The 13105-nt window shown below is 35.1% G+C and overlaps 2 protein-coding genes across 2 annotated transcripts in view; one reads left to right on the plus strand and one right to left on the minus strand.

The window, feature by feature from the left end:
- LOC136848673 (uncharacterized) overlaps positions 1-1770 on the plus strand; it is a 35461-nt gene extending 33691 nt beyond the window's left edge. Inside the window, exon 10 of the mRNA XM_067121123.1 lies at positions 1623-1770. Coding sequence (XP_066977224.1) covers positions 1623-1679 — 57 coding nt within the window. The 3' untranslated portion in view covers positions 1680-1770. The remainder of the gene's footprint in view (positions 1-1622) is intronic.
- Positions 1771-5141: 3371 nt separating this feature from the next.
- The window catches only part of LOC136848434 (uncharacterized), a 32781-nt gene continuing 24817 nt past the window's right edge, over positions 5142-13105 (minus strand). The window contains exons 5-7 of the mRNA XM_067120722.1: positions 10742-10894; positions 6252-6380; positions 5142-5725 (exon numbers count right to left, since the gene is read on the minus strand). Of these exons, the coding sequence (XP_066976823.1) occupies positions 5672-5725; positions 6252-6380; positions 10742-10894 (336 nt within the window). The 3' untranslated portion in view covers positions 5142-5671. The remainder of the gene's footprint in view (positions 5726-6251; positions 6381-10741; positions 10895-13105) is intronic.

Here is a 13105-nt window from a genome sequence, read left to right on the forward strand (position 1 = left end):
AGGCTACTGATTACTAGACGAAAGTCATTCATTAGGACTGATACGGTACTCAGGTAGTATTACAAATATGAATTAATTACAAATAGCTGCATTCGTCTTTGGAAGGCTCAAAACTCTTACCAATAAACAGGGCGTACCTTTAGCAGCTTACCTGAGTCGATAGTCTTCATTTCCTGGAGAATCAAGGTTTTTCATTCTTTCATATAAGTAAAGGATTTCAACTATTCAAAGTTGATAATCATTTGTTTAATTTTCTTTTTCAAAATATCCTTGACTTCTCCTATGAAAACTTCTAATTCAAGCAAACTGCAATCAAGTTCCTTAAGAGAAAAGGGATTTATTTGAAAAAAAGTTACAGCTTTAAAAAAGGGTGACTGAAATCCGAAAGACGATGACTGACTGTATATTGAAATCTCCCAGATCTTGGTTTGAAAGGAAACCGGTCATCTACATAAAACTATGCTTATTCCGAAAAGTGACCTTACCCCCTGGGTCAAATTCAGGAATTATACTCCATTTAGCGAGGTATAATATTCTCAGTACAATTTGATAATAAAATTCTCTCTAAGCACGATTAAGAGAGAGAAAGAGGTCGTTGTAACTCCAGTTCATAGTATTATGGGAGAAGACAAGTGAAGATCAGGGGATTCTAGATAAGTGGGGACCTTTAGGATGAGTATTTTAAGCAGGTAACGAAAATCCCACATTAGATCTTAAGATCAGGAGCGCATTACATACCTGGAGGTTATCATATTGGAATGGGAAGCTTCAGTTGTGGAGTTTCAGATGCTGTTGCCACCTTCAGAAGCATAGCAAATAGTTTAAAGCATAGACTAAGTCTCAGATCATTGTTAAGAAGCAATAGTCCCGAATGGTAGTAGCCATAGTTGTCCAGTGTTTGACAGCCGTTGTTAATTGAGTCATTCTGCAAGTGATAAGGACTTTTTACTTCAAAAGGTTAATTCTTACCAGACGGAATGTAAGGGATGATAGGGAGAGAATCATGATCTGTTATCCAAAACTTAGATATAAGAAGACTCAAGGGAGAAGAACAGAGGGCTGTTCTTAACCAGTATTTGTTAGTAATGATAGATTTTTCAAAGTGGTATCAAAAGGTTTTTTGGAAAAAGTGGGACATGAGGTGTGAAATGTTACAATAACAACTCAGAAAGTTTCAGTTTCTTCACCCTCGCACGTTCTTTACCACCTATATCCTATGAATATAGATCATGCAACAGTAATCCGCCAATAAGCTTTTTGAGATATAATGAGATTTACACTGATTTACAGGATTTGTTGTCTTCTTTTTTCCATGCTCCTTGGTCACCATGAAAAAACACAAATGTTTTAATACTAATAATTAGCTCTGGAAAATAATGTTGTACATTGCCTTATTTCATTTGTACAAGATAGAACGTTTTCACTGCTGATTATTTCCTAAAAACTGAGATTCATTCTTTCTCCTTCTTCCTTAGCTACTGCCGCAAGATTTTCGCCTAACTTTATACCTTGATAATTGCCTAACCGCTCGTACCCTACCAGATACATCAGATGACAGAAACTATTACATGTTTAGGTTTCTCTTGAACATTGAGAACTAACCTTAGTCCTTCTTTCCCCAGCAATACCAGATAGAAGAAGTAGCGTCTGGGTCGTACGCCCCCATCGCTGGAGACTAAACGGACCGGGCAGAATGCTGACAATGGCGAAGATTAAGAGGACGATTGGAGGTTGGTTAAGTTCTTTAAGTCATTAAAAGAGTAGATATCGTGGTTTATTTCTTTTACCCTTTTGTAACAAATCTTGTTAAAATTTGACACATTTTAACGAGATGAGAAGTCTGTAGATTTTCGGAAATTCTTCTCACTAAGCAATGGTTTAATTTTCGAGTTTGATTTGGGTTACTGGGTTTGCTACAAGAGGTCAGAATTGTTACCGGGTTAAATCAAACCATTGCTGATTCGCAGTTCATTATGGAATCATAAAGATATGAACAATCACATGAACAACAGGTTGAGGAATTTTCAGCAGTGTGCTGTCTTTAGTAATAGAACTTAGTTCGCCTTATTTTTGGTCTCGTTATTTAATAGCCTGGTTTTTCTTTAACAAGGTCTCGAGTTCCTCTCGGTTGATTTTTATTACCGTACACACATGCTATTTAGTATGTTATCTATTTGCTATTAGATGTCCGTTATCCGAATTTTACTTTTATGAATGTTTGTTAATTCTGCGCTCCGGTTTCCCTACTTTTTCGTATACTGGCTATTTAGCGCTCTGTTATTTGCTATCTGCTGTTTGGCATATCTTTGATTTAAAACTCAACGAGTATACCACAAGATTTTTTAGGCTTTTTTTAGAAGTATCGAATTTCAAAAGATGGCAGTCAGTCATTACCTTAAGACCTAAAAGCTGTGGCATGAAAATGAACGAAGGAGTAAAGGTCCTTTTTCCTTCGTTTATCATTGGTCCTTATTCCACCAGTTCTGAAGAAAGAATAGAATCTTCTCAGTAGGAAATCGCGAGGCACTGATAATCAGCCCTTGCTGCTTCTTTCACCATTGTTATCCACAGGTCAAGAGCGTCATCTGGGCGTATTCTCATGATGCTCTTCCTTTGGCATGTATATTGTCTGACAATGGAGCCGTTCATTCATTTCATGAGTCATGGGTGACTGAGATATCATTTTTCTATTAGGTTTTACGTCTGTTACATCCGTGTGGATGTTTTCTCGTCTATTCTATAGCTCCTCTGTATCATGAGCACATAACTACATTGAAACTTCTATCTCTCTTAAAGTTTGATTTTCATTATTCTTCAGATACTACATTGTATAATCGTAATGAAAAATTTTCAAAATCGGTTTTTTTTTCATATTTTTTTTTATCAGGATACGAGGGCGATGTCCATGAAAAGTGCTATTTTGCTAGCCTGTTCAGTCAGATCTTTTCGTTATTTCGAATAGCAAAGAATGCCGTAAAGTTTTTCAACTCATATTCTCATATAATCTTTGAAAAATAAGACGTTCAAGAGGACTGTTCTTTGTACCCACGATTAAGCAATATTTTTACATTTCATAAATTGCTATGAAAAAGTTTTTGTGCTTCTAAAGTTGCCTTGTCGATGATTTGGTTCGCCAAATGATATTCCGATTTATTAGAAGATTGGTAGCATATATTAAAATTGAAATCCTAGGAGATATATCTTTGTGGTGAACGACGAAAAATGGTACTTTTGTTTCAAGTTCCTGCTCAGACATTTAGGGGATAGCCTTATGAACGTTTATCCTTCTTTAATATTCAAGACATCAAAATGTGAATATCATATATTAAAATCTGGACTTGTAAAAATACAAATCTGCAATGCCGCTGATGAATGTATAGCTAGGTACAGTTCTGTTTGTAACATAAAATCTATGGCAGCTTACCAACTTAACTGGATGCTTATATGCTCAGGAAACCCCATTACCAGACCACTTTATATGAAAAAAGAGATAAAGTACCCTAAAATCTGTGAAGTCTATCCATCTTGTTAGCTGGATGAGAGTTCACCTATATCAATGAAGGCTTCTCGGAGCATTCACTGAAGTCTATCAGATTGCTTTGAGTTTCAAGTTAAGCATCGGGGTGTTTCTCTGAAAGACTTAATGTCATGCATGCAAGGATATACCAGAATTATGCAAAATGTCCTTCTTTAATCTGCACTTAACACTGTATGCATTTGTCTTATATCAGGAAATCAGTTGCCTTGCTGAAGACAGCACTGTGGACAGACAGAAGACTCCTTTAGTACAGATGCAAACTTCAGTCACTATGAGAGATGTTTCTGAAAATTTATGTCTGCCAAATACTTAACGGACAGAAAAGCCTTCATGTTCTAGAATCATGTCTTGCTAGGTAAGACTACAAACCCTGAAATTCTTAAATAATAAAGCAAGCCCCATGAGCAAAAAATAATCTAAACAAAACATGAAAATCCTTACAATTGTGGTCTTCAGGTTTTTGCTTTGAAAGGAAAGTTATGAGCTTCATGATTAGTGTTATGATATTAGAGAAGCAATGTTATTTACGAAAAAGAATAAATTTTGGTTAAAATAAATGGGAAGTCTTTTCGTAATTACTGGAGTTCTAGGTGGCTGCAAGGAACAAGCCATCAAACTGAATCCCAGTTGTATGACAAGATTATGGCTTCCCGTGCCTAGAATAAATGGGTTCTAAATCCTGTAGGTATCAAGACATCATAAAAATAAGAAGCTTCTGGGTATGCAATTCTCCAAGCTATTTTGCTCAAATAAGGGAGACAGACTTTTACTCAGACACCACGAAGTCTATGCTTTAGCCAGGGTCAAATTGTTCCTCAATATTTGGAAATTTTGAAAGCACGCAGAAGTATCCATATGTAGACGTGTTCTATCTGTGTAATGCTGGCAGTACTGTGTCTAGAAAAGCCAGTGCTATGTACTGGGGGAAGTAAGCAATGAGACAAAACTGTCAGTCCAGAAAGTGCACCAGACCTCAAATACTCGTAATTATGCAGAGTCTGATGTTGCATAGGGGCGACTGGAGGTTCAGGAATCTAGGATAGCAAGAAAACATCTCATAAATCTTAGGCTGCTTAATCCACTGGTGCTCTAGGACCTCTGCAGAAGCTCTTGGGTTGCCAGTGTAAGGTAATAATTTCCTTGTGTTTCATAACACTTCAGTAAGAACCCTTAATCCACCAACAGAATTTGGAAGACCTCTGTCGGTCAAGTTTTCTGTTGCAATATTAGAAATGCTTGTTATTTGTCATAGTAAACTACAAGGATGTGGGGCTAACAGTAATGTATGTCAAGTCTCATTATAAAACATGGAATATCAACAACAATGCTTTCGGACTTTAGGAACCCTGAAAGAGAAATAAGGTACCTGTAAAAGATTAATTCAGCAATGACTAGTCATTATGTCCTGTAGAATTCATACTGGACAGCTGATAAAATATTGTGGTATTGTAGATTTATTAGAAAGGCAACGTCAAGGAAAAATATATCAATGATAAGCAGATATCATTCAACAGAGGCTTGAATGTCAGTCACCCAGTTCAAAGATGGTCTCTTTTAACAAAAACAAATTATGGAATAGAATAAGTGAATGAAAACAAGAGACTCTAACTGCAGTGAAAATCTATTGAAGACTTTAACAATAGAAGACAACAATAATGACTAATATCAGTGTCGCAATAGATTTGATTGTTATCACGACGTCAATACATAAAACTTTATACATTAAGGACTTCGGTATCTTACTGGTAGCAGTTATGAAAAATCACAGAAGCACAAATTGCACGTTATGTCAAAGAAACGATGATGAACAAAAGATCTCGTGCATTTCTTGAATCCACACGGCACTCGGAAAATGTTTGTGAATACCTTCAAGTCAATAACACAAACAATAGTTCCAATGTTTTCTTCAGTGATTTTCAGCATATAAATATAAAGCTCACTCTCTGATAAATATAAAAAAAATCAAAGCATCACACACATGGTCTGCAAAGTATTTAGAATCAAAACAGCAACAACATTTTAACATTTTGGCATTTGTTCACTTTCCAAGAGTTAAACTGTCCTTCAGCTTCGAACTCTTACGGTGTATTAAGGCAGGTCATTCTTTCACAGAAATGGGTGGATTTGGGTAACTCAGTCTGATGACTTACAAGGCCCGGTCTTGCCTTTTCTCTCCAACTGGTACTTCTGCAAAATAAGATAGGAGGTTTAACGTCAGCTTATTATAGTCAGCTTTTCGTGTATCTGGGTTCACTCATGAGAACACCCAGCTAGAAAACAAGCATTAAAGACTTGAATCTGTATCCAGCCAAATATCAATGCCTAGAAGTATAATATAACAGAATTACCACTTGTGACACCTTTGTGTGTTTTTGAGAATACTGCCCTATCAACTGATGAAAAAATCTTCAAAAAAAAAAAAAACTAACTGTGATCGACTCAATCTTGCATGAGTAGCTGTGCAGAACTGTTTCCAATTTTATTTTGTTCATAGTAAATGCTTCACTGAAAATTCCATTGAAGTTACTTCATTTACAAAACTGAAGTGCAAGCTCCAGCCGATGTTAGGAAGTTTTCTGCCCCAAAAACTCAGAAACTATGGTATTCAGAAGCACAGCTTGAATCTCAATCTCAGTTATTTGACACAAAGCGTCCATACGAAGAGCCCACCACATGTTTAACTTTTCACTCACTTGTCTGAGGTAAAACTTACCATACTTATGATGCAAGCCAGGACAAAGGCTCTCCTGGGGACATCGAGGACTCTCGGAAATGTCACCAACAGGCGTCCGTTATTGACAAGGATTGTTCCTATATCGTGTGGTGACGTCACGGGGACAATCTGTTATGAAAGACCGATAGATATGCAAATGAATAAACAACAAAGTAGACAAACACGACAGAGAGAAGCATGCCACTAGCAGAGTGACAGTGATGAGGGCACCCTCATAAATGAAATTCGGCACATCAGGCTATTCGCAAACATTTGAATAACAACAGGACTTAATCATTTTGTTACCTATTCTAATTAAGTAAACAGCAGTTCTGTGGATGAAAAAACCCGTACAAGTAATGCTACAGCAGTAAAATCTGAGGAAACGCAGGCAGACAAACACAAATCCTGACTTAAATTAAATCAGAGGACAAAGCACGCACAAGAAAAGCAATTGGAGCAATACCATATGGCCTTTGTTTTTTTCTGAGCATATCAGTATCCACTTAGCCAGGTTTGATTGCAGTATTGTTAAGGCCACAATTTTGCCTTCTATTTCATCACGAATATTTCACCACTTCATGCAGATGGATTCTATGTAAGTATGTAAGTCTCCTGAGTGTTTCTAAACACTTTAAGCTTAGTTCTGCGAAAGGTGTCTTCGCAAGTAGCAGGAATGTCAGAGACTACATAGCAGTAATGAGCACAAAGAATATCTAAAATCGAAAGCGTTAAATCAGAGATGACACCAATTCTAGATTTAATTCTACTACTCATTAATCTTAAATAATTTAGGTATATAAAATTAACTTCGGCATATCAAATAAAGAGCCCCCTATATCCTATAATCGACAAAGAACTTAACTGCCAAGCGAATACCTTATTTCAAGTCTGGAAGAAAGAAATTTATTGCATGAAGAGAAAAATACCAGTATTCAGATCCAGGAGAGAACTGAATCGCAGAGATCTGGAAATACCTCGTTCATGTAAACATGCCTAGCAAAACAAGATTTGTATAGAGGGTTGCAGTAGTCCTGATTGCAACAGTTAAAGGCTAGTCTCCATCCTTGTATTCATTTTTAATACTGCCTGAAACCTGAAAAATTTATCTGAAGCGATTATAGATCAAAGGAGTTACATCCAAAGTAACCTTGGCAGTGGAGATAAGTCTGAACTTATTCAGATTTCTTTTATTGCTCCTTTTGATTTAGTTAGGTATAAGCCTCTGATATTCAAACTTTGAAACTTAATTTTCAGAGGCTATGCTCATACTCATATTCACAATCTAAGTGCCCAGTAACAAAGAGTTGTTGACGATATTTTTGTGAGTACCTGTATAGTCCTATTTTGTCCGGTGCTTGACAAGGCAGTTGACAAGGCAGTGTTCCCATACTTTTCAGGTCTTCTTTTTCCTCTTCTAGTGACATGGCAATTGGCCTTAAAGATAAGAAAATAAAGTATGCAAACAATGTTACTCTTATTCCAGTTAAATACTGTTCCTAATTTCTGAATGAAGTTGCTTCTAGGCTTTTCAGCGATATGGAAATGCCATGCAATGAACTCCAACGAAACTATGACATTGATTTTTTGATATTGCACTTTTGACAATTTCTTGATGGGCTTTGTGCAATCAACACTGTTCTTGTTGATTCTGGGTATTTAACGATGCTTGGAGCTACCTTCAACTCTAAGCTTTAGTGGTCAAGTCATTTAGGAAAATACAACATCTAATGCTGTTAAAAGAAAAGGCATTATTTGCAATGCAGCCTCTCTGGATCTTCATTCTGACAGGACTCCTCAAAGTACTGGTTTCCTTTTCCTCTACGTAAAGGTAAAATATAGCTTAGGTCATCGTGGAAGATATCTTATTTAGTCGTCTTCCATGAGTTCACTGCCAAAGAGAAACTCCCACTAGCCCCTTTAGAGCTTGAATATCAAGAACATGTTGCCTGCTTTGGAGGGCTTCTTTATCCTAAGTAGCCACAATGTCACACTACCAGTGCCAGAAATCTTTTATTTTTTTACACTGTAAAACTGCGGAACAGTCTTCTTGACAGTATTACTGATGTAAATTGCTGGTATATCGTAGTATTTATTATTGTTTTCTCTCCGTTTTTTATCTTTTCACGTGAGGGCATTGCGTTCTGTGGAAGCCTGCTTTGAATATCAGTGGCCTTATTGGCGCATTCCATATGATTTTTTGCTCATGAATATTATCATGGCTACCAGTGTGCTAATATAATAATAATAATAATAAAAAAAAAATGAATGTAATATAGGAACAGGGTCGAGACGGTAAGCCCTGACCCTGAGGACATTACGTACTTTCCTGAAGCTCGTCCCAAGTTACCTTCATTCTAGACAATGCAGTGTGATACAATGCTAAGAGATTCTGAAATGCCTGAACGTTCAAAAGTACCATTTCGCATGAGGTGCGCGGGAGGCATTTTTACATTCCTAGGAAACAGATATAAAGTGCTTCATATAAAATCTTCTTTAAAATCAAGCTCAGGCCTCAGCTGCATGTTATTTGATTTACGTTACACAGTACATTTATTCATGTAATCTCATGGTAAAAACATTTTCTAAACAGATTGGTGTTACCGTATCCGATTTGTTTATGGTTATTGTTTTTGTAGACAGTAATATACACGCTGATCATTTGAGGGTGTTATATTCATTCCCTTGCATCAGTACTAAGGTGCAGTTTTGCTGTAATTATTTCATGATGTTTCATAAAGGAGGCTGAAGGAAAAGCAATTAGCCTTACAAATAAAAGACGTGCCAGACCAACAACAATAATCATCTATGGGCCTTAACGATGGTGGCTTCCCTCAAGTGTGGCAACTTAATCCATTTGACTAAACTTCCTCATGAAAACAGCATAGTAATTCTTACTAAAATCAGCAAAGAAAAAGAAGCCAGAATTATGCAGATTACCAGGTAATACCAGGTATTCCATAGTAATGAAACTGAATTAGTAATTTTAATTAAATTCGCCGTGATTACTTAATACAAAACAAGTGTATCACAGTAGCTCAGAATTACTAATATTACTAAAACAATATATGCCAAAGACACCCAGATTTCCAGAATTTACATTTTGTCGAAATTCCTTAATAAAATCAGGTAAATAACAAGACGACTAAAAGTTACCTTAAATGATATAAGAAAGACTGACAGAGCAATTGACTGCAATTGAATTCTCTAAAATTCACCCGTAAAATTAGGTTTACCAAAGCAGTCTAGCTTGTAACTGCTTAAGAAAATCAGGTATAAACACAAAAAAGTGAAAACTGTTAAGATTTCTATACAAAATAAGCATAAAGAAATTGGCAATAACTTTATAACACCTTGATATATATATATATATATATATATATATATATATATATATATATATATATATATATATATATATATATATATATATATATATATATATATATATATATATATATATATATATACATATATATAATATACATGTATAATGCATATATACAGTATATGCATATATATATATATATATATATATATATATATATATATATATATATGTATATATATATATATATATATATATATATATATATATATATATATATATATATAATATATGTATATATATATTGTCAAATTCACCTTATTGCCATGGAAGCCCCATTACTTTATTTACTACGGTAATTCAAACACTTTGGATGGCGTCGGTGTACCCGACCTTAAAAAGTCATTTTGGAAATTTACCTTTCCACCTATCACTACTTTATATAGCATCCGGTACGCCCTTTGTAGCTGCAGTTGAATAATTTATCTTTGAAATGACGATTGTCCGGAATGGGAACGCATTCCAGTGTACCTGCTTATCAACCTTAAAACCTCTAGAAATTCCTTCACAGCCGTAATTGTTAAATTGCAGCTGCTGTTACCCCATAAAACCAAATTACCAGCCATGACTGCATAGTGAAACTCATCATTCCATGTCAGCCATAACTGCCTCCCAAAATCGTGTAGTCTACTTGAGTCAAGATCTACTTAGATTTTTATGTCAAAGTCAGTTTCTCTTCAACTATGAATTTTCCTTTTATAATCTGCATAGAAATGGTCAAAGTTTTCAATTCAAGTGACTTTTGTGATTTCCCTTGTTGTATGTTCTGAATCCTTCGTGCCGTCTGACTCTTAATATTTTCCTTAAAGCATTATTCTCAAATCGACAAAGGTTTTCCTATATAGTTCCATAGTCATACCTTGTACATCTTAGCTGAAACTTCCTCACAATATGAGTCAAAAAATTGCGTTTTATATATAAAAGCTTCAAATAAACTACATAACAAAATCGACCTTTGAAGCAAACGACACAAGAAATATTCCACAATTAAAGGAAAATATTTTCAGTTCAACTGCCTTCATGAAAAGGGTCCCACAAACGAATGAAACTAAAAAAAAAAAGTCACATTAGACTAATAAAAATCAAACTTAATCAACATCACCTCATAAAATCGATCCCAGAGACAAAATCCGTCGTATATTGCGTTGATGGTGCAGATCCGGTCGCTGGAGAGTGACTTTAGCTCAAATCCTCTGGCGATGCTTCCAGCCATCGTCCCCAGCGTCAGGTCTGGAAGAATCTTCACGTCCCCTTCCTATAAGAAAAGATCTTTAATTAAACCTAGGCATTTGGAGAGCCTGCAGAGATGAATGATTATATCAGGGCCGTCGAAGTTGTTTAGTCTGAGGGCCGCTCTTGAAAAACAAAGTCACAGGGGTCACCCGTGTATGTATGTATGTATGTATGTATGTATGTATGTATGTATGTATGTATGTATATAAAGAGAGAAACATACTTTTACTAATTTTTCTCTAGCCGGCCACTTTCAAAATCAAACGGGCCACTTTTGGCCCACGGGCATAGGGGGTTGGACGGCCCTGGATTATATCTTTCGAATATAACTTGCTGCCGAATTTTCTCTGAACAAGAATGGCCATTTATTTTGTTATTTTTCTAATTTTGATAATATTCATACGGAGCAGATCTCATAGGCCATATATGAACAAGGAAAATGAGTAGCGGAAAGTAAGAAATTAATAATAAATGATCAAGTAACTGACAGATAAATATCGCAAATACATAACCAGCAATTTAAACAAAGAAATCATCATCATGAATAACAATGAAAGACCTGTTGTACTAGGAAAACCAAATCGATAAAAACAAAGCTTCATGTATAATAAGCATAATAAATGATAATTGACACAATAATGAAGTTCAAACAACTCTCTCGTAGACCCATTCTCTTTTAATCATTTTGTTGTGCATTTCTCAGTAGTTGTATTCAGACATATTCGTGATCAAAATTGCACTTAATTCTTTTATTAGCATTTACAGCAATCGTACTTTTAAAAAAAAATTTGCCTTCACAGAACTGGTAAAAAACAGGTATTGCTATTTTCACACCGAATAGTATACAAATTTTATTTTATTTTTTTTATTTAAGCCTTGCAGGGGTTCCCAACCTTACTGTTCTTCTGTGCCCCTTGGGCATTTTTATAGATTCCTGTGTACCCCTAAAAATTGACGATGAATAAGAAAAACAATGAAATTGGTATTGTGATATAATTTTGTTATAAAATCTGTTTGTGTAGAGTAAAGCTTTGCTTACTAAAATGAAATTAAAACACAATAAAGAAAGACACGACATTGTGCAATCTCAATGCAGATTACATCACGTATTGAGCAGTACTGGCTATTCTCTCAGATCCAGTGCACCACTGGGGGTACATGTACCCCAGGTAGGGAACCCCTGATCTAAGGCATCCTGTTTAGATCCTTAAAGAAAGCATATTTTGTTTTTTTTACGCAGGTGTTATAAGCTCTTTCTTTCAAAATAGTCTAAGGTAATACGGTTGTTGTTTTATGCAAACTTTCTGCAAGGTATTATCATAGTTCGTAATTCCGTTAACCCTACATTTTGGGCCATTACCTGTAATTTTTTTAAATTCTCCATATAATTAATGATTAGTCAAGCATAAAATTACCTTTCCAGATGGACTTAACTAACGTATCCCATGAGTCTCAAGGAATTAGTTACGTGGAACAAAAGTATTCAAGGGGTATCAGTTACTTAATTAGTATTATTCAACTGACTATTATTCACAGAACAAAATCATAATTAGGTCTAAGCTAGCTCAAGCATCGATCGCCAAAGTCAGAAATAGCATCAGTAATTCAGCGATAATTACGTCATTTTCCTCCAACAGCCGAGGAATAGGGTTAAAATGACTGTAATTTTGATGCTTTCCAAGAAAATAAGACGATTTAGAAGTCTGTTACCTAAGTGTTACCTTCTTCTTTTTTTTAACTATTTGCATCGCTCGTTATAAATAATTGTCATCGCTGATTTTAAGCCTATTATTATATTTTTTGTTCCTTTTAGGTTTCTCTTTTCAATTGTAAATCATTTCCTTTTAACTCTGTTTGCATCACTTGGTATTAATAACCGGAATAGTTGATTTAGAAGTCTGTTACCCAAGTGTTACCATCTTTTTTTTTTTTAACTATTTGCATCACTTGTTATAAATAATTGTCCTCGCTGATTTTAAGTTTAAGCCTATTATATTTTTTTGTTTGTTTTAGGTTTCTCTTTTTAATTGTAAATCATTTCCTTTTAACTCTGTTTGCATCACTGGGTATCAATAACTGCAATAACTGATTTTAAGCCTGTTATATTTTTTGAGTTTTTTTAAGTTTCTCTTGTCAATTGTAAATGATTTCCTTTTGACTGTTTGCATCGCTGGGTATTAATAACTGCAGTAACTGATTTTAAGCCTGTTATATTTCTTAATTTCTTTTAGGT

Source organism: Macrobrachium rosenbergii, chromosome 19 (genome assembly GCF_040412425.1).
Source record: "Macrobrachium rosenbergii isolate ZJJX-2024 chromosome 19, ASM4041242v1, whole genome shotgun sequence".
Taxonomy (NCBI): Eukaryota; Metazoa; Arthropoda; class Malacostraca; order Decapoda; family Palaemonidae; genus Macrobrachium; species Macrobrachium rosenbergii.